This window comes from Cyphomyrmex costatus, unplaced genomic scaffold (assembly GCF_001594065.2).
Source record: "Cyphomyrmex costatus isolate MS0001 unplaced genomic scaffold, Ccosl1.0 scaffold70, whole genome shotgun sequence".
NCBI classification, from domain to species: Eukaryota; Metazoa; Arthropoda; class Insecta; order Hymenoptera; family Formicidae; genus Cyphomyrmex; species Cyphomyrmex costatus.
The window spans coordinates 1,041,178-1,068,068 of NW_017280267.1; the positions used below are offsets into that span (position 1 = coordinate 1,041,178).

The 26,891-nt window shown below is 30.9% G+C and overlaps 3 protein-coding genes across 3 annotated transcripts; 2 read left to right on the forward strand and 1 right to left on the reverse strand.

The window, feature by feature from the left end:
• Nucleotides 1–4,519: 4,519 nt before the first annotated feature.
• Nucleotides 4,520–10,086, reverse strand: LOC108780363 (cilia- and flagella-associated protein 100). The gene is made up of 6 exons (XM_018548042.1): nucleotides 9,865–10,086; nucleotides 9,257–9,514; nucleotides 8,532–8,901; nucleotides 7,958–8,187; nucleotides 6,514–6,837; nucleotides 4,520–6,040 (listed from the first exon to the last, which is right to left on the reverse strand). Exons 1-6 carry the CDS (start codon nucleotides 10,084–10,086, stop codon nucleotides 5,675–5,677), a joined length of 1,770 nt encoding a protein of 589 aa, XP_018403544.1. The 3' UTR covers nucleotides 4,520–5,674.
• A 3,968-nt stretch (nucleotides 10,087–14,054) lies between these two features.
• Nucleotides 14,055–16,606, forward strand: LOC108780473 (uncharacterized). Its single transcript, XM_018548195.1, has 3 exons — nucleotides 14,055–14,121; nucleotides 14,999–15,385; nucleotides 16,019–16,606. Exons 1-3 carry the CDS (start codon nucleotides 14,095–14,097, stop codon nucleotides 16,604–16,606), a joined length of 1,002 nt encoding a protein of 333 aa, XP_018403697.1. The 5' UTR covers nucleotides 14,055–14,094.
• A 2,743-nt stretch (nucleotides 16,607–19,349) lies between these two features.
• Nucleotides 19,350–25,827, forward strand: LOC108780450 (thioredoxin domain-containing protein 11). The gene is made up of 10 exons (XM_018548162.1): nucleotides 19,350–19,705; nucleotides 20,700–20,910; nucleotides 20,985–21,215; nucleotides 21,855–22,061; nucleotides 22,130–22,327; nucleotides 22,660–23,093; nucleotides 23,179–23,497; nucleotides 24,213–24,449; nucleotides 24,710–24,903; nucleotides 25,149–25,827. Exons 1-10 carry the CDS (start codon nucleotides 19,482–19,484, stop codon nucleotides 25,648–25,650), a joined length of 2,757 nt encoding a protein of 918 aa, XP_018403664.1. The 5' UTR covers nucleotides 19,350–19,481; the 3' UTR covers nucleotides 25,651–25,827.
• Nucleotides 25,828–26,891: the final 1,064 nt, after the last annotated feature.

A 26,891-nucleotide genomic window follows, 5' to 3' on the forward strand; every position in this document is an offset into this window, starting at 1 on the left:
GTTTGTGTTTGTATGCGTGTACATATGAGTATATATCAGTGTAGAGCTGTATGTGAATATGAGAAAAAATAGAAATGGTGGATTTTATTAACTACTGTTCCTATTAGGTTGTTGCATATAACATTTTTTACTTAAAAATCGAGATTTTTGATGTTCAAGTTTAAACAATTTTCGAAATCTATATATTATAATATATAGATAATTATTTAATATTGATAATTATCTATTAGTAATCTTTTAATTTATTCCTTAAATGAGATATAAAATTAAATGCTCTTACGATGCAAAAAATAAAACATATACTTGAGTGATGTATATTTTAAACACAAATTTTTTCATTAATTTAGAATATTTATCATTTACAATTGTTCGGCACAAATAAATTTATAAGTTTGAAATGATGTATAACCTTGTGCAAAAGTATTCGGCACCTTATAACTACCAAGTTACTTTAAATTGTGATAAAGGTAGATAAAAATAAAACTATATATACTTTTAGTTAATATTTATTGCTTTTATCATTATTTATGTCCATGCTTAGTTCACGCGAACATTTAATTCTTTGGCCTATTTCAAACTGTGATTTACCCTGTTCGTATAAAAGTTGGAAACAGCAAGTGCTGTTGTACATTTTTTAGACATTATTTACAAAAAAGAACTCAACTTTCAAAAATATAAGCAGTAGAATATGACACATATATTTTCACTACGAGCACCGACAATAGAATAATACTTCAATTATACTAGAAGGTTTGCGGGTTATCGCCGTGTTCACTTCAGGGTGAGGGTATCAGCACACCCCTTGCCCTGATGAAGTGAACGGCATGATTCACGAAACGTTAGCATCAATAATGAAATAACCCGCAAACCTTCTGGTATAATTAAAGAAAATAACCGTGAAAGCCTCAAATGCGTAATTAGAATAATACTTCATTGGGAAAATACAAATATTCTCAATTAATGCTCTTCATCATTTATTACTTCATTGAAATTATATCTGTGTTTATTTTAGAGTAAACATCATCCAACGAATCACTGACAAAAAAATAAATTCTAAGAACGCATGTCGCATATAAATATAGTAATAAGGGTACCTAATACTTTTGCACAAGGCTGTAGATATTGTGCTATTGTATATTGTAAGTTTTCCTTCTTTAATTTAATTAAATTTCATATTGAATTGGATTTATTTTGTATGCAACAATGTAATAATTAAAATGATCGTAAATATAAACGTGTGACGATGCTAGTCGACTGAGGAAAATCTATCGTTGCGACAAAGGAAAAAGTCGATGCGAAAGTGGTATAAATGTAAGTAATTATAAATTGTAAATAAATCGGGAAAGTTGTAATTTCATGCCGGCACAAATTTCGAATGCAAAGATGCATTAACACGAGCAACGAAATTTAATTAATGTTGAAAAATCTGTGACAATATAAATCGCAATAAATTTGCGAAATTAGATATTTTGTTGCAAAGATTAATTGTTATCATATTTTTTAATATAAAGCGACACAGCAATGTATTTTTTTAATTACATGCGTGTAATTTGATGTTACGTATTTCATAAACTTCTTTATAAAATCCTTTTCATTTATTAAAAAATTAAAATTAATATTAATCTTGAGAAAAACCAATGTGAGGTAATACTAGATATTCGTATATTATATAAATTAGTATGTTATATATAATTACAATAATTATAAACGTTTTAACCCTGGTATTAGATCCTTTTCAGTGTACAAAATTTGCTAGTAAATCCGCAACAAAATAATGTATATAATCAATAAATTAATATATATAATCGATTTTATCATATCATTGTTAAAGTATTGTCCAAATTGAAAACTTTCATATTATCTGTTATATTTTGCTGAATATATAAACTGTACAATGTTCATTAAAATATTGAATCAAACAATAAAATTAAAAATTACTAATTCTACTAAATTACATTATTAATTCTAATAATTAAATTTGCATGAATCAATTCGTTAAAAACTTACATTTAATCCGATAACAATGAATTAAATCTTGTTATGTAAATACTCTGAGATGTCAACATCAAATGAAAAATCGATTCGCAATAAAGAATATAAGATATGTAGTACGCAAACATAATAAATAGAAATAAGTATATATAATATTGACGAAAAAACAACAACACTAATCATTCAAACCTTGGAAAAATCGATCCTTTGCGACTAAATTATAATACAAAAGGTTCAATGAATCTTTCATTGGTCGCGTTGAGCAGACTCAACTGTTGCGGAGCGGATCCCGTGAGCCCTCGCTGCTATTGGATGATCTAAAAGAATATACCAATAGCAGCGAACGCTTACGAATCCGCTCCGCAACAGTTGAGTCTGCTAAAAGTGACCATTTTGTAGTGGCTTGTTTTCTGTTCCTATACTAGACTATACTACAACTTTCTTTCTCGCTTCCGACAAATACCAAACATGTACCTATCTCACTTTAAGTTCCAAAAGTGTACACTAGTTCAGTCACAGAAAACAGACCTTAGGTTTGATCCATGTTTTTGTTTCTTTATAAAAATCACCTCAGAGATTAATCTTTTATTATAACTTTTTTTTTATCAAGAATAATAATGTTATTCCAATCAAAATTATGATTATGTTCATAGTATACGGACTGAGATTTAGTATTTCGATTGATATGATTTCAGTGTTTACTTATATATTCAATGAAAATTGTACAGTTTGTATATTCAGCAAAATATAATATAACAGGCAATATAATAGTTTTCAATTTGGACACTAGTTTAACAATGATATGATGAATTTATCGATTGTATATATTAATTTATTGCGGATTTACTAACAAATTTTGTATACTGAAGAGGATCCAATACCAGAGTTGAAACGTTTGTAATTATTGTAATAATATATAATATACTGTGGTGGCCGTGGCGCACTGGCAAAAGTCTTTGCCTCCCGTGCCAAAGTTCCAGAGTTCAAATCCAGCTAGAACTCTTGTAAATAAATAAAATAATAATAAACATAAATCGGCGGTCGCTCCGGCCGACCGACAGTATATACTCTGACGGCTGGATAGGATTCTGTGGGTCAATCACTCGCAAATCCGAAAATAAGCTGATTCGAGAAACGGATACGAGCCTCGGATATCGGACGGATACAACGGAAATGAAAAGAATAGATAAAGAAATCATATTTATTGGAAAAAGCTGGGCAGAAATAAAAAACGATTGCCCAAAATAGAATAAGTGGAAGAGATTCGTAGACGTCCTATGCTCCACTCAAAGGAGATAAAAGGATTCATCATCATCATATATAATATACTAATTTACACAGGAATATCCAATGTTGGCTCACATTGGTTTTTCTCAGGATTAATATTTATTGTAATTTTTTTTAATTGTGAAGCCTAAATCATATTTTAACTCATTTATTAAATATATTGAATATACATTAAAGGGATTTTAAAGAAGCACTTTTGTTATTATAAACTTTAAATGTAATGCAGAAAGTTTTGTTGATTTTGTTTTTTAATTTCCCAATTTACAAAATTAATCGAACCATTTAATAAATGAATATGTTTGCGATTTTAATGGAATTATGTTGCTCATTGAAATATCGCTATGTTTTTATGAAAAACTTTCGAGTTCCTATTGCCCTGCTATTTATTGATGATTATTATTAATTTTATTATTAATGTCAATAAATTATTGTGCCGCTCAGAGTCAGTTGTTTTATCTTCGGTTAAACTGAATAATAATTTACGTATCAGATAAATAGAAGAATAAAAGAGTAAGAGCACACATAAGAGAATAAGAAAATAAGACAGTGAATTGAAGTTTATCAAAAGATGGAACAACTTGGTCTCAATGTTATTAATTTCTACATTATCTATACATATGTATACTTTTCAAAACTAATAAGTTCTCGAAAATCATTGATAATGGCACTAAAACATAATATTATTATATTTAATATACAAGTACAAAAAAATTTAGAAAGAACCAAAAACTCATTTATTTGCCATTTGTATACGTCACGAAATTGCTATTATCTCTACTAGGGATATACATGTATGCATACGTATTTTAAGGTAGAGATGTCAAGATATCAATGTATATATATATATATATAGTTCACAAGATATTTTATACTTTATTTTGGCATATATTGACATGAAATATTAAATATCTTGTAAACTATTAATTATTTTATAATCGTACCTTAATATTTTTATGAACACAATACTGAGATGAATCATTTGGTGTAACGAAAATACATTATTGCCTATTTATAAAAATTATCCATTTTGCCTATATTATATGTGTATATACATTTTTTTTAGCAACTGTGTTTTCTTTATACCAATTAATTCATTTCATTAACGTATAGAAAAGTTAATAGTTTACGAGATATTTAATATTGCATGTCAATATGTACCAGAATAAAAAATGTCTCATAAACTATTAGTTTTTTTGATATCTGTACCTTAATACTTTTATATGCAGAATAATTAGTAAAATCGTATTATATTAAAAAATCATATAATTCCATTAAAAAAAAAAAGAAGCTGACCTTGAAATCTCCGAAGCGCCTCTACCTGGATAAAAATTATCGTTATATGATAACTCTTTGTACTGTGCAATTTTGATTACATAAAATATAAATTTTCCTTTAAATCTTATAGATTCAAAGTATCTAAGGTAGTGACAATTATTGAGATATTATATGTGTATATATACAGGGTATCTTAGAAAGAGTGCAAATCCTTTTACTGACAAAATCTGTGAAAGATTCTAAGATGAAAAATCTTATATAAAATATCGAGGCTATATATTTACTTTTAAAGGTAAAATTCTTTTCAAATTACAAAACATTAAAATTCACCAATTGTAGCGTCTCAAATTCTTGCGCTCAGGCACATCTCGTAAACACACATGTGTTGACAACTCTCTCGTGGATAAATATAATAAAATTAAAATAATATTTCGTCTTGAAATGTTTCACAAAATCTGCCAGTGAAAGAGCCTACACTTTTTCTAGGACACTATACACATACGCGCGCGCTGAGACACGCAACGCACATATGTATGAATAACGCGCGCGTGTATGTATGTATACGTATGAGCCAAAAGTCCGAAGGTCAAGATTATTGCAGATTATTTCTCTTATTTTTACATTAAAAAGTCCTTACGAAATATTTTTTTTTAAACTTCATTTATAAGATATTTGACTGTATCCAGACTTTCGCTCATATGTGTGATCTCTAGTAGAGATTTTATTTAAAAAAGTTGCTCGTGTGTAAAGAGAAAAGGAGATACTCGAAGATGGAGTGTATATCGCAGTCTTCTTATAAAATTTATAAGAGGGAATGTATAAATTGGCGCTTTGTAACTAAGAGATCAAGTATGATTGTTGTTTTTATATCGACTATCGTTCCGAATTCTATTGTACTCTGTAGATGCCTCTTGTTGTGTTTTATTATCTCTGAATATTTTATCTTGTGCTTCAACATTGATCGTTAAATCGCCTATTTATGTATACATATTATTATATAATAGCGCTAAGTAATCGACAATGCGTAGCGCATTAGACTGATAGAATCCTTTTGGATATACATATACGCACGAGGAATTTTCAAATAAATGTGCTCATTCTGTTACGTTTTCAATAGTATTCATTTTCTCTTTTCTTCTGCTTTTTCCTCTTCCTCTTCTTTCTTCTTTTCCTGCATTTGGTCTCGACTAGAAAATACGTCATTAAATATCATCGTTTCGATTTCGGTATCATCTCGCTTGCTCTGGAATGTCAAATTGAAATCATCCGGAAACTTGGAACGATATGTGACGAAGTCATCGTGTCTGCAGTAATCGGTGAAGAAGGTGAGATATTGGACTTCCTTGTCCGTCGGTTTCGGCAAGTGTAATGGCGGCTTTATCTTGGTTGTGATCGGTACTGAACGCCGATTTAGTGGTCGTTTCTTACTCGCAGGTGGTTCCATAACGCGCTTCAGAGCGTCCAGTAATCGATGCATTAGTTCGAACTAGCAATCATACAAATTGTTACGAGTTGAGATATTGTTTGCGTTAAATTATGAAATAATTCATGTATTTAATTAAAAAAGTAATTTTTTATTATTCTCCTCGAAAAATACAGATGACCATCGTCTTAATATTTTTCCTGAATTTTTTACTTTTTCAAAAATATTCTTTTTGGAGAAATCTTCCTATTTTCAACCCAAGTAATGACAGCTTTAATTTTCTGTTAAAAATGATGGTTCGTCGAAAAAAAAAAAAACTATTGTACCATATTAAAAATTAGAACCCAAATGTGCTACTATTTTTACTAACCAAGTTAAATTTTATCAAATTAAAAAGTAAAATTCAAGTGGTATTATTTTTATTATTTTACTTAACTCTAATGATATGTTATTTGTATAAAAGATTTACTATCAATGCCATATTAATTTCCACACAAAATAAAGATAAATATATATGTTTAAAATAAATTATTTACCTTTCTCGCGGCATCCTCCGCTTCCTTTATAACCTTCATTTCTTGACGAAAACCTTCTCGCTCGCAAGTACGAACAATTTCGCGTGGTAAATTATCTAGCTGGAGATTAAGTTCCTCGTGGATTTTTTCAATCCACTTTATCATCGAAAAACTATCAAGATTCGCGTCGTTCGGACCCACGCAGCTCTCGTAGGTATCCTCTATGAATACGTGAAGGTAAAGTACTTCTTCAGAGCACACGAGGTGTCGGAAAACATCTCGGAGAAGATAATTAGCGTATTCCTCGAGATTTGTTGCTCTATTTTCTGCCTTGATGATGAAATTCTATCGAATACTTCGATTCGTGAGATTAAATTTTTAATGTTAAAGACTATATATAGTATTTTTCTTTAAAATACAATATAATTTAAAAAAGAAAAACTTATTTCATTAAAATTTAGTTGAAATATTTTATGTATAGATATTAAAATAATTTTAAAAAAGATACGTAGACTTTTTCAACAAAGTGTTCCAATTCGGAAGAATTCTGAGAAGTTTTTTACAAAGTTATACAATAAAATTATACAAAAATTCTAAAAGTTATGAACATAGAAATTATAAAATATATGAACAACTGTAGGAGAAAAATTTTTGCCGGAGTAAATTTAAAAGGAAACATACAGTTCTATATAAAAAAGCAAACACTTGTGTTAATAAATTTAGTTTTGATAATTATTTTTGTTTTTAACGTGATTCGCTTTTCAGTCTTGATTAAATATATCTTTGATTATTCTTTTTATTAAATATATTATATCACTAAAATTTTTTAATCTTTTTTCAAACATCCAACATATTGGGTTGGAGGAAAAATTCTGTGGTATTTTATTAGCTCAAAATTGTGTATACTGTATATTTAAAAATTTAGAAATTATACCATTCTATCCAGATGGGGCAAAGTTTCAGTTTAAAAAAATTGATTTTTTAAATTGTAGTACGATATTTTTTAACAGAGTTATGAACAATTAAAATCAAAATGTTCCTTTATTTATATCGCGAATAACTCAGGAACAAAAATTCGAAAAACTCAGGAACATTTTTTAAAAATAAATTTTCAGGAAAAACTTTAAGCTTTCACGTCAAATACGAAAATTTGCCTAAATTCTTTTTTGACAGACCTAAAGTGAGAAGAAAAATTTCCCTTTTTTTCAGCTTGTAGTTTTCTATATGTAAAAATTACCAAATTTACATGAACTAAAAAATTATAAAAAAAAACTTTTTGAAGTAGAGGTTTCAAATTTTAAAATTTTTTCTTTCAATTTAAATTTTGTTCATTTTTTACGAAGATATTGCATATATGTATATAGTTTTAAGCTAACAAAAACAACAGAACTTTTCCTCCAACTCAATATATTAACATGTTGAATTTGTAAATCACGTGGACTGATCAAATTGAATTGGTACGAACTTCTAAGTCATCAATCGTTGAAGTAATCTCGTCGATCTCTCGTTTGATTTGTGCTTCAGTCTCAGTGATAGTCGTGGCCATATCTGCCATCGGAGCGGCGAGCGATTCGAGATGTACGAGTGCGTTTAAATTCTGGGTCTCCATTGCCCGGAAGATGCGGATTAAATCGAATGGATCATCGAAGTACAACACGGCCGGGCCGGCATCAGTGGTGTCCTGTTCGAATAATTCTAACACGAAACGGTTGTTCGTACATAAGTCACATAGTTTCACAACTTACGTTTGACTCTCTTATTTCTCGTATCTAGCTCTTTCTAATTCTATAATTAAAAAGAGGTAAGAAATAAGTTAACCGAGTTAACATGAGTTGTGAAACCGAATCTAAGACCGGTATTCAGTTTTTATATTCAAAACCGTCTCAAGTTCAGTTTCGAAGTATCGAAACCAATCAGAAAGCTGTATTAGTGCCTTAAAACATTATTTATAAGACAATCTTGAAATAAGAACCGATTATAAATACCGGTCTAAGAAATGTTGAAAAGTATTAAGCGCTGAACGTTTCATCTAAAAATACCTATCAATTTCTCCAAGGATGCGCTTTCGTCTAGTGTTTTGTGTCTGTTAAGCAGGTCGATCGATGGAGTACCGACGGTAATGCTACTTTCTGGCTCGGATTGTTGAAGCCAGTTGTACTTGACCTTCCAAGCGGCAGGTGATACGCGATAAAGGAACATCTGGCACATTTTCACGAATCTCCAATTTTCTTCCAAGACATAAATGTCCAACCTACTCTGACCGAATTGTCTCGCAAGCTCGTTCTTTCGGGCGCTAATCTCCTCCGTCAGTTTCGTTTCCCATTCCGCTCGCTTCAGCATTTGCATACTTTTCTCGTGATCTTTCGACAGGAATTCTTCGAAGCCACTCACGTATCGCCGACAACGATACTTTTGCAAAACAGTAAATTAAACGGATCAATTTATGTCGAAACATTCATTTGAGAAATTTATAGTATCATTTCGTGATGGATAAGGCATTATTTCTCGCGCATATATAAAATGTTGTTTGTAAGTCAAACTATATATGTAATTACGCAACACACAAAATAAAAAAGTCATGTCCCGAGAGACTGAATCCATGTACTCCTGTACGTATTTTAAGGCTTTGAAATTGAATAAAATGCGTCGATCAGGATTTTTTTATCCTCGAAAAATTGTCAAACATCCCTTAAAATTGCACTATTCAATGCGAGAATTTTCTTTAATTCAACTTTGAAAATATTATGAAGATTTTTCTTTATACCTGGATTTGTCGTAATCGATGTGTTTCTTGCTTAAATTGTTGATCGATGCGAATACAATCATCTTTTTCTTGACTAATGAGGAGTTTTGTTTTTAATATCTCTCGTATATCTTGGATGTACTGTTTCAACGAAAACTTTTCTTTCACAGATCTACCGGATAATTCTGTAAAATACTGTGGATGCACATCAGTCATGGCAATAACTTTATCCGATTTTTTGTATTTTTTTGCTTCTTCTGTTTCTATCTCGAAGTCCACCTGTGCAGAATTTTTAATAAAGCATAATAATACATATCCACCGAAATTCTTTTTCAGTTTTTTTATTTTGCTATGTTTTACGAAATTTAAAAATAAAAAGGTTCTGAAAATTTCCTTTAAATTTCCTTAAAATTTTTTGCATAATTTCTCAGAATTTTTATACAAATTGAAACACTTTTCAGAGAAAAGCTAAAAAAGTTTATATATTTTCCAGAATTCTTTTTATTGCACTTATATATCAATGTGATTAATATATTTTGAGAATTTAATAAATTAAATTATATAATATTATATTGCAACATAAATATATTTATCAGAGATCTCAATAATAATAGATAAGCATAACTTACATGTAATCTTTGTAAAATATTGTGGAGTTGCAAACTTTTATGTCGATCTTTGTAGAATTTTTTATCGTGTTTAGATATCGCTTTCTTTTTTTGCATTTTCCACCATTGAAGATGAGACAAGGTTTGCGAGCAAGAAGGAAAGATAAAAGGCGATTGTTCTTCATCCTTTACATTTTCCCCTTCATTTAAGTATTTGTGATCGCTGGACAAATAACGTCGCATTCTAAAAAATTGACAAAGTTTTTACACGTAAGTAATAACGAATTGGAGCTTTCACGTTTTGCTCGAAAGCACAAACATACACTTGTTTTATCTCAAATCGAGAAAACGTGAGAGAAAAACGCAGCTATTCTAGTGAAAAAAATTCCGCTAAAATTATTCAGCATATCACAGTAATTTCTGTGAAATTTTTCCACCAGGGAATGCTTATTTCTATCAATGTAGATTGACTTCAATCTGTTTGATTTACTATTTATCTTTTCGTAATTCTTAAAATAAGTTAAACAAAAAGTAAAAATTAATTTACATTGGTAGAAATAGGTACAAGAAAATAAAATTTGGTTTTCATAATTAACCTTGAAAAATTGCGATAAACATCGCGTAATTTTTTGCGTGACGCCAGCGGATGAATTCTTGGGTCGACTTTGCGTGACTCGAAGATGCTCATTTTTCGCGTTTTATTTCTCATTAATCTAAATTAACAGACACAAAAATTCACAGTAACTCCATGAAGTCCACCGAATGGAGGGATCTAATTTGTTTGTCATGCGCTTTGCGCTCTTCTTGATGTAGAGCTGCGTTCGATAAATTATATATATGTATATACATTTTTGTCTTACAGGTCTTCCGGTAAAAAAACTTTTATTATATTCCATAAAAAAAAATCTTACGAAGGTATAAAAAATACTCCAAGTATCATAAATACAATACGTTCAAAAAACGCAACAAAAAAATTTATTTATTTAAAAGTTAAAAATAAGTACCATTCAAAAATAAGTATACTGAAAAAAAAATTTAAACTTTAAAAAAATTGTAATTAATAAAAAGATATAATTTTTTTAAATACGAACAACAACAGTATTTATTTTAATTTTGCAGTACATATTACTATATTTTAATTTTTTAATTAAAACGTAAAACGAAGTATCCAGTGTGATCCTAAAAAATATCCTAAAAAATATATTTGCAATGTGTTAACAAAATAATGATTTTGATCGTCACCGAATTTTAATAAATGACTCTTTTAACGACATGGATTACTCGAGGGTGAGTTTTTTGTCAGAGGGACAATTGCTTGTCACATTATTTTATTATAACGTTAATTTTGTGTCCTCATTAGTATCACAGAGATACATCACAAACGATCTTCCAATCGCTTGATGAGCTAAATTGTTCTCTCTGTGGAAATACTCAACGTTTTAGAACATAACACTCCATTATAGTTTTTATTCTTGTTTTTTCTGCGTTAACTAAAGATGTTTTACTGCGTTAATTAATATTTATATGTACATCTGAGGATGGCTCGAATATGCAGCCGAAACGTTATGGTTTTGACTTTTGATTACGTGCGCATTTATAGTGTGAATTTTAGTTTATTTTTATTTTATTTTAATTTATAATATATTAAATGGTTTATTATAGATCACACATATAATATTGACTCTTAATTGCCTTTTTATTTCATTGACAATTTTCTAAAAAATATCCTTGAATCCTGGAATTTAATGTATTCTAGAAAGTTTCTGAAAAGTCTCTATACAATTACAAGACTGACCTGAATTTTTTATTATTTTTTCATTCTAAAACATCGGTGTGTGGAATATATATCAAATGAGGAAAAAAGATCGGTATTTCTAAATTAAAAATTCATTTTTACGTAAAAATGAAAATAAGAAGAACAATTTTCAACGAATGTTATCCAAATCATGCCATCCAAGATGAAGCTGATCCCAGATAGTCTGATGATATTTTAATTGATTACTGCTTTTAAACAAGATGAGTGAAAGGAACATCCTAAGTATATCTTATATATATTTTCAGAATATCTTTCAAATATCCTTAAAATATATAGTATCTAGGATATTATCAGCAAGTGGATCTTTTTACACCCTACAATTTTCGTCGGAAACATTTTTCTATAAAAAAAATATATTTTCCGAGTACCGACCTTTTTTCCCCATCCTGCATATCTGTTCTACATTCTAATAAAGCCCGTTTTACCTTTTACCTCATGTCTCTCTCTGTACAGTAACTATGCGCAACGCGGTTTGCCAAAAGGAAAGGATGGTTTCAGCGGGAAATCGCCGCGATGCGTGTCGGGGAGGTGTGCACGTACCACACACTTTCATTGTTCTTCGATGTCTCAGCGAGAAGAGGTGTAAGCGATTTCGCGTGTGTTACTAGGTGCACTAACTAACATACCTGTAGTCGTCCCAAGACGAAAGCCATTTGAATATTCTGCGAAGTAAGTGTCCGATCTTTCTCCAGAATTACAAATTTTAATCAATTAGAAATGTAAATAAGACAATAATTTCCGTAGAGCGAAAACATACGCGCTATAACAATCGAGCGACGAAAATGTCAGATGTAAAGTGTTGACGGCGCAAAAGCATTTTTGTTGTTTTTTAAATTTTTTGTTTTTATTTTTACAAAAAAAAATTTTGTCTGTCTATACTTTTTGAAAAATACGTTCAAAAATTTTTATTACTTAAATTTGTATTTATTTAATATTGAGATGCTTGGACATTTTATAGATAAATGCATGAAGAAAAGGAAATGTTTAACAATAATCCTTTTATCAAAATATATTTTAACTTTAAAAAATATATACATAAAGTAATTTTTTAAAATCATACAGTTGTATTATTTTTTTGTAAAGAAACGTAGTCAAGTCAAGTGTAAACAGAGGCTCAATAAAGAAACTTTTAAAACGTTTACGACATTATTTGTCAAATAATGCACATCAATAAATAATAAGAAACATTATATCAACATTTTGAAATATTAATTTTATGTGAACTTCATTCACGTTTTCGTCTAATATTTTATAAATATTATTGTAATATTACCTTATAATATAATATTGTCTAACTGCTATACAAATATCTGTTGAAATTTAACAGTTGAATACAATTTAAAATAATTAACGAAGTATAAAGACGGGGTGAATGGAATTGGATTCTGCATTTGCATATGAGGATGCGAACAATGCAATTTCGCCACGTAGAATCTCGCAATTTATCTGTATACGTTGTAAACAGTACCAGTGTAACAACATGCGTTCTATTGCAACAACATACTTGGGTCAAAATACTATTTGCTTGAAAAGTCCATTACTTTTATCTTAAGCGTTAAATTCTGCGATAAATTTTTAGTTTAATGTAGTTTCATAGATTTATAATATAATAAGTTTATTAATTAAAATAGTGAGAAAGAGAGACGGAGAGGAGGGGGGAGGAAGAGAAAAAGAGATTCAGTCAGATTAAACATATTTCTACTAATTAAACCTCTTATTGATTTAATAATTCTATTTTTATAAAAACTGGTTGTCAAGGATGACATTGACAGATCTACAAATTTATATTATTATATTATTCGTCGTGTATTATAATTAACGTTAACGAGCGACTTAAAGATCATACTTCCTAGTTTCACACAATTCGGTTGTCGTTGACGACACAAACGGAATAGAGACTCTTTCATGCTCTGTTTCAGAGCCTCGAGTTCATCAAGTTTCTACAGGATGCGCTTTGGGAGATATTTTAATGGCAGAACGTAGACGGACGAATACTTAAATCCATAATGGTAGTTGTATGCAATTTGAAGTGCAAAAATTTCATCATGTCATTAATTACGTAGCACCATTCTCTTTTAGCGTCTCATTTTCTGTCATATCTTGTTAGTATGATGACTAACTGTGAAAAATTAAAAATTTGTGTTTTCAGTCAAAATCACCTGCGACTAATGATTCAATTTCTTTTAACTCCATTTAATGAACAGAATTGTTTACATTTGCCGCAGGTAATGCAGTTCAGACAGCCAACAGTTTGGTTATTTAAACTCTTATCAATTGGTTTTGCGTATACTGGTATTAGTGATTGGGATGCGTGCAGTGGACGATTAGAACGTGCTTTGGACGCACTACACAGAGATTCCATTAGAAGAAATAAATTGGATGAAGAAGAGATTGGAACGTTGTATCAGCGCGAACTTCGTTCCGTTCCCCTGGAAATGTCTGTCTCCCGTATGGCAGTGAAGGTAATATTTTTGTCAAACAATAAGATTTCACACCTTTAAATTTATTTGACACAAAACAAATTTCTTCCCTTCTTTTTTTAAGAATAATTTTCCATTTATACTTAATTTTACATTCGAACTTTACATATAAGTATATTTTAACATAAAAAAATAATTTTTTTAAGTTCGCGACAACCGTGCAACCGTTAATAAACCCTGATCGTCATCGTCGAAGTTGCACACTCGATGTATCGTTTTCCATACGCATAAAAGGAAAGGATTTATCAAACAAATTAATGCATTGGAACAGTCCAATCAAATAGATGTTTAAATTAAGAATGTCATCATTATCATTAAAACTAAACTTTTTTTTTTAAATATGTTTCATTTAAAATTAAATTTGTTTCGATAAAACAAATGCATTATAAATACATAAAACTCTTAAATCCACGAATAAAATCTTTTTCTTTGTGCATAAACTTTAATTGACGTTCAATATTTATTGCATTTTCATTCTTTTGTGATCCAAAACCGAATTGATTGCTGTTAGATTCATACATACATGTCTTGCATTGAGACGCCTATTGAAACCGGTATTCATAGAGTCCTTTCTTATTTCAAGATTGTCCTAAGAATGTCTTAAGACGCAAATACAATTCTCTGATTGGTTTTTATTTTCTTAAGAATATATGTATATTTAATGATCTTAAATATAAGATCCGAGTACCAAACACCGGCCTATAAATTAAAATTAAATTGTGATTAAATTATGATTAAAATTTATTCAGCTAACATTGATTACAGTAAAGATGACTTTAAGTGAAAAAATGTTGATAGAATATAATACTCCAACAAAAGATCTCTGTGTGTTGTATTATAAGCCTGGCTTATCTCGTAGCTTTCAGAAAACACAAAGGAGACCAGGGGTTACTGGGCGCGAGTGGAACAATGCGTGTACGATCCCGATCACAATTCTCTGCGGACGCGCATTGTATTCAACGATTTGTCAGTGTCAGGAATGGTGTCCCTAATGCCGCGAAATCATCACGCCCTGATTTCCGCTGAATCCTGCAAAATGACCCTGCGACTGAGGCGCGCTGGAATAGACTTTCTCACCAATCCGATCACCCGGGGACGCGGTCAGATGCGTATACGCACTGAGTCTAGCTTCCTGGAACCCAGATTTGCATCGATCTATGCGTATGATTGCCGTTCTACGCGCATTGACAAGCAAATCAAACGGCAAGATAAATGGCCGTCGTATCATTCAAGTAACGTCAACAAGGTAGGCTAAATATTGGCAAAATGACTCTCTAAATCTCCTCAAGTGCAATTTCAATCGAAGAGACTGAAACTGAGCAAGTTCGAAAAAATATTACCTCTTGTCGAGTACGTTTACGTAAATTAACTCAAAATTGTAAATTTAAAAAATTGTACTATTCGATAGAGATGGAGTAAAGTTTCAGCTTTAACAACCTGATTTTTTAATTGCAGTACGATGATTTTTAACGGAATGATGAACAATCAAAATCAAAATGTTCCTTTACTTAACTCGCTAATAACTCAGGAATAAAAATTCGTAGGAACATTTTTTAAAACTAAATTGTTAAGAAAAACGTTGAGCAAATTTTTTTTTGGTACATGACAGATCCACAAAGTGAGAAGAAAAATTTCTCTTTTTTTCAGCTTGTAATTTTCTATATATATAAAAGTTACCAAATTCACGTGAACTAAAAAATTACAAAAATCTTTTAAAAGTTGAAATTTCAAAATTTTAAAACCATTTTTTTTTAATTAAATGTTCATTTTTGACGAAGATATTGTATATATATACATATATATAACTTTGAGCTAACAAAAAGCGCTGAACTTTTCCTACAATCCAATACTTTTGTTATATATTTTTTATTTATTACAGGTAACACCGACTCTGTCATTAGCTCTGAACGACAAGTACGATGCGGCGGAACCGAGACAATTAGCGGGCAATGCCGATGAAATAGACATTGTTATACCGAATGAGAATCGACATTTGCATTATTCACACATTCCTGAGACGAATTTCGGTGTATGGAAGAAGAATTCTTGGATCACCAAATTATCATCACATCAGAAACGCTCAACGGCACGGTACGCGCGTACTGCGATTGTTATTACACCGCGTAACTTCACGGACACCCTGATAAATAAGCGTAAATCGACAGCGAGATCTGTGAATTTCACTAAAATTCTTAATCTAACCGACCATTTCCGGAATGAAGATTCATCACAACATGTATCGCGGGATCTCGTAGTAAACGACAATTACGACAATTTGTTCTCTGTAGACTCAGAAGATCCGAACAGGATCAATTGGCAATCTAAAGAGTATATCACAAAAGAAATGGAGGAAGTGTTTTTGCAGGGTGCTAGCCAAGCGTTGACCAGATACATCGAACGTCAACTACATCCGGCAATCAAAGAGACACTAATGCTGTCTATGGGTTACACCATCAGTTATGGATAAAAGTCAGAGAACATTCGATACAGCGCGCCTTAGGCGCAAAATATCCTATAGAATATGTTATATAAATATTATTATTAAAAAATTAAAATAAGTTATTATTATATTTTGAGAGAATATTTTATAATATTTTTTAATATTATTAAAGAGTATTCTACAGATGTTTTATATGTCGACTTATATAATATAGGTACCTATATATGTATATCAGGGTTGCCGGAAAGTAACGCGTTATACTTTGTAACGCCGTTACCGTTTCTCTATTAACGATCGTTACTGTTTTTTCTGTCTAACGGTAACGTCGTTACATTTTTACAGTAATGGTAACGAATTCAGCCATTACTTTTATCGTTATTTTAGTTCTTTTTCAAACTCTCTGGATGGCTTTCCGACCTCACTCAGACTCACAATACCATATATCTTATATTAGTTTCCTATATTATTTTTATACCTATTCAATAGATCGCACACACACGCACATACATAATATAGTAACCCTGATGGAAATAAATCGCTGAAGTCTCTATCAATTAACTTATATCATTATAAATTGCACTGAAATGAGTCTATTGATAAAAAGGGTATGTTCCACTTAACACCCACAACGCTCGCGAAATCATTTTATCCTTATTATTATTTATCAAATGTCAAATAAGGAAAAACAAAATGCTCGTGAGCGTTGCGAGCCTTAAGTGGAACACAGCCAAAGATTTCACTGATTTATTTCCATCAGGAAACATTAATGTTTAAAAACAATATTTAATCTATATATTATCTGTTTAATCTATATGTTTAAGCTAAATTCTTATAAAAATGAGTACATTAAAATGACGATATTAAGAAAATAAAGGAATTAATAAAACTGTAAGTAAGTTTAATATAGAGAAAAGTTTGCTCTATTATACATATACAAGTAGTTAGTAGAGAGTTTTAAGTTTGAATATTTATTTCATATTTAATAATATTAAATTAATTATTAGCTAATGTTATATATGTATATATATAATATAATACACGGGAAGACCATGCAGATGTAAAGGACCCTCTATTACCAATTCCCGTTCGTTCTAGTTCTACCAAGAGCCTCATCGAGGCGCTGTTATGATGAGCCGCTCACGCCGCGCAGACTCTGCAATGTGATTGGTCGAAATAGCCACGCGAGGCTATTATTGTTCGCTTGAGTTATTTCAAACAAGAAGGCAACGGGACGATGCGACGAGATCGCAAAGTATGTCTAATCTTTTCGCTTTTGACAAATATCAAAACTGATCAAAATTGATCTCTTATGTCTAGTTCACATTAGATGCGATGCGCGACAAGCGATAACCAATAAGAACTCTGCTTTACATCGTCGTGTGAGCAAAAGCAAAGCTTTTATTGGATATCGCTCGTCGTTGATCGCCCATCGCATCCAGTGTGAACTAAGCATTAGGGTGCAGTCCCATGGAGCGTATCGCGCGTATCGCGGATTAGCGGATCGCCAATCACAGAATCGTTCTGTTAGATCTGTTTTACAAATTTTGTAAGCAAATCTAACAGAACGATTCTGTGATTGGCGATCCGCTAATCCGCGATACGCTCCATGGGACTGCACCCCACTGCACTCTTACGTCTTCTCTCAGGTTTCTCTCTTCTGATAGGACGAAAATGTAAGAATCAAAATTTGGTTGGCTAGCCGATCGCTTTGAATGCTGTCATGCACATTGTTTTGGTTTTCTTTCACCAATGCATGTTCCTAGCTTTAACGCTTTGATCCATGCGTGGGATGGTAGTAATGGTTGGTAATGGTACTAATGGTGCAAAAGGGTGAAAACGGTTGTTTTGGTAATTGATTAGATAAGCATTAAGCGATTAGATATTTTGGGATTGTTAGGGGGACAGAATTGAGGAAAAACACGAGAGCAACAGCAATGCGGTGAACGCCGGTGACGACAAGCGATGGCTGGGCTAGTGTCCAGTAAGGAGTGCGAGACGAGCTCGCCGAGAAATGCCGATAACCTACCACGCCAGATCACGTCAACGTCCACGTCCGAGTCAAGTAACGACGTGGCTAAAGAGAACCTGGCGATAGAGGAACGACTGGCTGCCAAAATGTTTTCTTACGAACTTATCTGTTTCTTCTTTGCGATCACTTTTACCGCTATGGCTGCTCTGCACAATTCGTAAGTTTTAGGCTATGTTTATATTACATACTATGTAGGAAAAAGTAGTAATACGGGCTCCCTTGCTATTAATATGCCATTTAAAACTTTATTATAAGGTGTCCCAAAATGATAGTCAAATATTTCGTGTGTTGATAGAATGGATTAAACTAAGTTTAAAAGTCTTTTGCTATTTTGAAATTTTTGCAATAGTGAAGATATTAATTACTAAAAATCGCTAAATATTAGTTTTCCAAAATTTTTTACTCAAGTTACTTTTAACTTTACAGAAAAACAGCAAATGACAAATATTATTTATTTTTTTCTCGTAGAATTCTGAGAATTTTTTTTAGCATCACATTTTCTCATGTTAAAAATAGTTGTCAATAAGAAAACACTGCACTCTTACGTCTTCTCTCAGGTTTCTCTCTTCTGATAGGACGAAAATGTAAGAATCAAAATTTGGTTGGCTAGCCGATCGCTTTGAATGCTGTCATGCACATTGTTTTGGTTTTCTTTCACCAATGCATGTTCCTAGCTTTAACGCTTTGATCCATGCGTGGGATGGTAGTAATGGTTGGTAATGGTACTAATGGTGCAAAAGGGTGAAAACGGTTGTTTTGGTAATTGATTAGATAAGCATTAAGCGATTAGATATTTTGGGATTGTTAGGGGGACAGAATTGAGGAAAAACACGAGAGCAACAGCAATGCGGTGAACGCCGGTGACGACAAGCGATGGCTGGGCTAGTGTCCAGTAAGGAGTGCGAGACGAGCTCGCCGAGAAATGCCGATAACCTACCACGCCAGATCACGTCAACGTCCACGTCCGAGTCAAGTAACGACGTGGCTAAAGAGAACCTGGCGATAGAGGAACGACTGGCTGCCAAAATGTTTTCTTACGAACTTATCTGTTTCTTCTTTGCGATCACTTTTACCGCTATGGCTGCTCTGCACAATTCGTAAGTTTTAGGCTATGTTTATATTACATACTATGTAGGAAAAAGTAGTAATACGGGCTCCCTTGCTATTAATATGCCATTTAAAACTTTATTATAAGGTGTCCCAAAATGATAGTCAAATATTTCGTGTGTTGATAGAATGGATTAAACTAAGTTTAAAAGTCTTTTGCTATTTTGAAATTTTTGCAATAGTGAAGATATTAATTACTAAAAATCGCTAAATATTAGTTTTCCAAAATTTTTTACTCAAGTTACTTTTAACTTTACAGAAAAACAGCAAATGACAAATATTATTTATTTTTTTCTCGTAGAATTCTGAGAATTTTTTTTAGCATCACATTTTCTCATGTTAAAAATAGTTGTCAATAAGAAATACATAACTAAAAAGTTCATTAAAAATTCTGAAAAAATTCTTAGAACTTAATGAGAACATAATTTTTGGCTCTTCCTGATTTTTCATGAAGTTGATAGTACTTGAGTAAAAAATGATTAAAAATCAATATTCGATTTTTAGTAATTAATATCTTTGCAAAAAATGCAAAAAATTGCAAAAAATGTTTGTGGCAAAGAACTTTTTGATTCAGTTAAGTCACTCTATCAGCATATAAAATATTTAGTAGTTATTAATCTGTTATTTTGGGACACTCTGTGTAGTTAAGCATCTCTTATCAACAAAATTCAACTTATTATAAATAAATTCTGATACATAACAAAATTGTGAAACAATTGCTGCCACAGCTAGCCAAATTTTTTTGTCAACGTAAGTAGTCTGTTTTCTATTTCTGCATTGGATTTGATTAGAACTCTCTTGCTTCTTACAGATATTAAATACATATGTATCTCATTTTAATTCCCAAAAGATTACACTCAGACAATGAGGCTGTAACACTTCTTTCTCGATGGTTTGCAAAACATACAAAAAAATATAGTGGTTTGAGTAAATGTAATACATAGATTTTATCCTCAATTATAAATGTATATGTGGATTTTGCAGGTCACCCAAACTTTCCAAGTCTCCTGTAGCAAAACCTTTTTTTGATCAAAACTCAGTGATACTGGACTTCTATAAGGGTCATCTAGATGCAATGATTGAAAGGCTAACACAAGCAGATTTCAGCTTTATTATGTATTATGCACCCTGGGATGCAGAAAGTCAGGCTCTTCGGCACGAATTCGAAAGCGTTGCTCGATTTTATCATCCACAGGTACAAAATTGTGATATAGTATTCTATGTTTCTTCTTACATGTTTACAAGCACTTGAGTATTATGTGTTCTTAGATATTCTTTGCAGCCATTAATTGTTGGCATCCCGATTCAGAGTGCAGAATGCAGTATAATAAAATCCATGGTTATCCAGTATTGATGTTGTATCCATCCAGAGATTCTGGTATTAATTATAGAGGAATTCGTACGGCACCATATATGATTCGTTTTTTGGATGCATTTATGAATCCTATTATTAGAATAACATATAAAGAACAATTAATGGAATTACTGGTTGCTTATGATGTAAGTATTTAAAAAAAATTTTTGTTTAAAAACTTAAATTTTTTTTTCTATATTAATCAACAACTCTTCTCTAATTTGAGAATGGGAATAAGTTTCATTTGTACATGTTTTGATTTTATTTTCAGAAGTTTTCAGTGTTAATCAACATTGAAAGTGAAACTTTTAAATATAAAATTATTTACAAATTTTAAAATGTTTATTAGCATCAGATTATTAAGATCTTAAAATAGTTTGAAAATTAATATCACTAAATAACTTGATAATTCAATTCTAATATTGCTTTGACTTAGGATTGTATTTCAAGTCAAGACCTATAAATTATTGGTAATACACTATTAGCTTGAACTGGAAATTGTTTAAATTTACATATTCAATAAGAAATATTATCAGGCATGAAAAATTGCGCCTTAACCGAATATGTCATTTTTCACTCACGTGTGTTTAAAACCTTTTTTATTTTAATTTTCACATAAGATAAATTGTAAAAATTTAATATATGTCTATTACTAAAGTAAATAAACATACAATGTGAACTGAATGTTGTGGATGGATTGTTATCCATCCAGAATTTCTCTTATCATTTTTTATTTATATTTCAATAATTATCTTAATGATTAATATTGCTCTGATGACTTGCAGGCGGTGGTTGTTGGGTATTTTAATTTTACACGATTGGATAGAACTCCTGGATATGGAGAGTTTTATAAAGCTGCGATACGATCGTTAGAAAGAGATCCTAATAGAGAGTTGGTATTTGCTATAGTGACTAGTGCATTGTGCAGCAAATTACATTATGGAGTCCACAAGTTTCCATCAGCAAGCTTGCTCATGTGGAATGAATCTTTAGTAAGTGTGTAGCACGCAAATCTCTTTACTCTCTATCATACATTATACACCAGATTTGAAAAAACTAGAGTTATCCGGAAAGCAATGAGTGGACTGCCGAGAACATCCTAAATTGGATCAGCAATTCTATTCATCAACCATCTCTCTGGCTACAGCCTCCTGGAATTAAAGCGCTCACTCTCGCACCCTATCTCCGCGAAGGACCAGTTTTATTTCTCTTTACACCACGAAATCCACTTCACATGGAAAATTATATATACAATTTGGTGCGTTATTATATCTTGTAACATTATCTTTTTTTTTTTGGTTTTTGAGAACGATTTCATAAACATTCCTTAATCTTAATTAAAAGAAACGATTTGCGATTTATATATCTTTTTAATATATTTTAGTTGTAATTATAAGATTTAAAAAATTCTTTTTTATACAAATTGTATAAAAATATGAATTCTTTAAAAATAATATTGTAATTTTTTTATATATCAAATTAACTGTTTTAGTATTTGATGCGTATACTAAAATGTGATAATAAATATTCTCTTACAATACATATTCATAGCAAATAATTGTATGATTTCGAAATGTTCTTGGTTTTTAGATAAGAGAAATTGGCTTACAGTATTACAACTGTGCAGATAGTATGTTAGTGAAGGATATAATCGCACATCTAGAAGCAAAACGACGTACGGCAATGATTCGACACTTTTCTAGAAATCAAGAATGTGCTGATCTGAAGAAAAACAGAACGTATACCGAACAAATAAAGGAATCAATTGCTAGCATATCGATTCAGAAATGGATCAATAATAGTTGTTGTGCGAACGTGGCAATGAATAAATGTCTTTTGTGCAAAACAAAGGCGATGAACCCATTAGAAAAAGAAATCTGTACAGTTATTTCCAAAAAATTTGATGTCTGCAAAGAGACCGATATATTTATGACTCCTGTTACGATTGGACAAAATAAAAAACAAATATATAATTATAATAAGAATTATGTGTCAATAAAATTACAAGAATCAACATTAAAGAGGTAATATATATTTACCTACACATATAAATACAGATATATATATCGTTTCAAAGCAACTTTTTCAAAAAAGGAAACATGTTTTAAGGCTGAATGCAGATATAGAATATAAATCATCATTATTGAAGGAAGATAATGATTCGCGATCCGCAAACATGGTAAGAAGGGAGTTTTTAAAAGGTGATTGCAAAAAATGGTTGGCTGGGAATGATTATCATCCATCATTATTCCCACGAGATTCTCCGAGGCAATTTAACTTTAGTTTAAAAGAATCAGTCTGCAAAACCAATAAGACGTTAGCGTTAATAGCTATCGACAGTTTGCATTATTTCCATTTTGCAGACCATCTTGGGATTGATATTTCGAAACGAAAAAATAAAACCACTGTTGTCATCTTGGATGCTGCAGTAAGTTTTGATAATGTTTTTTCCTTCAAAGCAATCAACATTTATCAAATATATCTAATGGAATTTAAATATATACAATTTTTTAATTATAAAATCAGAAAAAATCTTAGAAATACTTTTGAGAGTTTAAATTTTTGTAGCTTAGTTTCCCTGTCTCCTGTATATATAGAGGAAGGGAGACAGGGAACATATATGTATACTTTATTTTAAGTTTGCATCAAAATGTAGATACATACGTATACTCAGTTACAAAGGACAGATTTTACAGTAAATTTTTTTTTATTTGATCGCATTGATTTGTTATTTTGACTTTCTTTTACTTTATATAGCAATTAATGATTCTAAAAGTTTTCATGTATTAAGATTCAGCAAAATGTGTTGTAACAATTTATGCAACAAAGGCTGCGTTTGGGAAGCATGTTATCAGCACTATAGCGCGTGTTATATTATAATTATATTACAGTTATATACGTAGCCTGTACGTTACGTGTAACTTGTTTTTTTGGGAGTATTGTTTATTTCATCTTTATTGTTCATTCAGATGTTAAATATGGACAAAATGGCACAATAATATTAATATCACTCTTCCCGAAAGCAGCCAGTGAGTTTTTCTGACGTTTGTTCCTAATCAATTCTTCTTGTTAGTTCCTTTTTAATTTTTTACGAATTGTGTATGTTGTTTCCTTCTGTTTTATGACTATTTTTTATGTTACAGTTGGAGAGTCAATACGTTATGCATCATGAGTTCAGTGAGTACGCTCTTGTCGATTTTATAAACAATTATACAAAAGGTTTGTTACAACGCACATTACGTTCGGACAATTCAAGGCGTTACAGAACACAGCAATTGCTTGATGAAGTCAATAGTAATAATGCAGATTTGCGTTCAAAGGTTTATGTACCTGAACTGACAACAAAAACATTTTTGGATGCTATATTAGATCCATCTAAGGTCGGTTATATGCAATGATTATTGCTCTTTATGAGAAATTTATATAGAACAATATGCGATACAATAAGTGTACTTAATATCCATAAATGCTTAACTTTTCAAAACAATCGTGATTGATGGAAATATATAAAATATTTTACAAAATTAAAAAAAATTGTTTAAATGTATATCTAAGCAGAGATTTCATCGTTATTATGTTTTATAGCTGTTATATGCTTAAACGATAATGTAAATCAAAGTATAATCAAATTTTTTTTTAGGACGTCGTTATAATGTATCATTCTCCTTACTGTGGATTTTGTAATGCCATATCGTATGTATATTTAACAGTGGCATATTATTTATCCAACATGGATCATCTGACTTTTGTCAGAGTTGATGGAGACAACAATGATTTACCTTGGGAGTATAGTATGAACCGTTTTCCATCTATTTTATTCTTTCCTGCGAAAAGGTGTGTAAATTACCAAAAATTTCATTATTGAACATGTTGATAAAATTTGTTTAAATATTATTTTTCTCATTGTGCTTTAAAATTTGTATAAAAACATATTCTTTATCTATTTTTTGTTTCTTTCTGTTCCTCTCTTTGTCATCAATAAAAAACTTTTATTCATATACAGAACATTTTTTATTTAAAACATTATTTTACTTGTATATTTCTTTTTGCTGATATATATATATATATTTTTTTTTTAGGAAGGACGATAGTACTGTATTTCCATTTTCTGTTCCTATTACCATTCCAAACTTGTTGAATTTTGTGCTGGCGAACTTGGACGGTGATTCCCATGTTGAAGCTCTGACCAATATCTGTCAGATAGGAACTACCGAAGCACCGAATAAGTGTATCGCTAGAACTCGAAGACTGTGCTTAGATATTATCGAGCAACTTTTACAGAATTACAGAAAGTTAAGACGGCATCTAAGCTTTCTAGATAAGAAAATTGCTAGCAATAAACGTAAAATCATTTTACTGAAATTAGAACATATCAAGGATATTCATCTTATTTTGGGCTCTACTGTAGATCTTAGTAAGGATCGAAAGAAGGCGCAATTGATTAAGAGAAAGTTTTATAAATACTATAACACTATTAAGTCGCTAAAAATAGATGAGAAAATAGAGAAACAAGATTATAAATCTCAGGATGTTGTACATACACCAACTATTAAACGAGAAAGAATAAGAAGCGAATTGTGATATAGATTCCGCCTTACCTTAAAATATGCCCATGTGACAGCAGATATTGGTATTTTGAGGTACTTTTAACTAATGGATTTACATTAAATTGTAAGAAATACAGTTTTTGGTAATTATTGCAAAAAGGTAAAACCTCACCATTTTACTTTCTATATATGATTAAAACCGATGCATCCACATCACACACATTGAATTATGTACTCTTTTACTTTATATATAGTGGGACATTTTAAAGAGTAAATCTTTACATTAATGTACACAATTTAAATGACCTTGACATGTATTAGTAAGATCGTAACGCTAAGTGACTTTCAGGTTTTAGTTGACGTACCATTGTTTATTAAAAAATTATCAAAAGTAAAATGAAAGAATTTGACAATATGAAAATGTATTTAACTCACCATGTTTTGTGTGAAAAGTTAGAAATCCATGTAAAATCTCGCTTCCTGTAAGAAGTACATAGATGCAGTTCCGCTCCCCATGGAGGAAAAGTTGTATCCATGTGAAACCTGGCTTCAATTTTCTACTCAAAACGAAGTTTAACCCAAACTTATGTGTCTATCTTTTCGATAGTGAAGTTCTTTATAGGCGGAGGAGGGCAGAATTCAATGTATTCACTCATAAATTTTCGAGAGTGACGCAATTGCACACACCATCTCTACCTGTTCCTAGTAATTTTTTACTGTTTAATCAATGAGATTATATTATTTTAAATGAATCAATTAATGATGTGGGCAATTGATATACACTCTAAATTTTCCACCTTACAAAGTCAATGACTGACTTTTTTATAGGCTCTTCACCTATATTTTACTTAATATCTTATTTTTAAGAGTTTGAAAAGTAGAAAACTTTAATAAAGTATCATATCTTAAAAAATAGAGATTGCCACTGATTCAAAGTATATGTTATTTGGGACTATATCGACTTTAATTATATATGAAAATTAAAATGATTGGTGAGATTTAATCTTTTTGCAATAATTACACAGTTTCTTTTTGCTCGATGATTTTTTGTAAATATGAAAGAAGCAAAGACTAATTTGATGTAAAAAGTCCAAAACAAATGGTTCTAGAGCTATAACTTTGCGTAATAGTTGTAAATGAGAGTATGTATGAAATTGATAAATACATGATTAAATGTGAGCGTGCAGAATGTCAACGGAATATGTGAAAGCAGAGTATTTATTTAATATCTTAGAGCAGGCCTGTTCAACTCAGTGGGTTTGATACGGTCAGTAA

Excerpts from the sequence above, each read along its gene's own strand:
- LOC108780363 (XM_018548042.1), bottom strand. The coding sequence starts at position 10,086 with ATGCGACGTTATTTGTCCAGCGATCACAAATACTTAAATGAAGGGGAA. Across the intron at positions 8,188-8,531 it reads ATCCTTGGAGAAATTGATAG|AATTATTCGAACAGGACACC; the intron begins GTATTTTTAGAT and ends GTTTCGTGTTAG. Across the intron at positions 6,838-7,957 it reads CAACGATTGATGACTTAGAA|AATTTCATCATCAAGGCAGA; the intron begins GTTCGTACCAAT and ends AGTATTCGATAG.
- LOC108780473 (XM_018548195.1), top strand. The coding sequence starts at position 14,095 with ATGTCTGTCTCCCGTATGGCAGTGAAG. Across the intron at positions 14,122-14,998 it reads TCTCCCGTATGGCAGTGAAG|CTTTCAGAAAACACAAAGGA; the intron begins GTAATATTTTTG and ends CTTATCTCGTAG. Across the intron at positions 15,386-16,018 it reads ATTCAAGTAACGTCAACAAG|GTAACACCGACTCTGTCATT; the intron begins GTAGGCTAAATA and ends TATTTATTACAG.
- LOC108780450 (XM_018548162.1), top strand. The coding sequence starts at position 19,482 with ATGGCTGGGCTAGTGTCCAGTAAGGAGTGCGAGACGAGCTCGCCGAGA. Across the intron at positions 19,706-20,699 it reads ATGGCTGCTCTGCACAATTC|GTCACCCAAACTTTCCAAGT; the intron begins GTAAGTTTTAGG and ends TGGATTTTGCAG. Across the intron at positions 21,216-21,854 it reads AATTACTGGTTGCTTATGAT|GCGGTGGTTGTTGGGTATTT; the intron begins GTAAGTATTTAA and ends GATGACTTGCAG.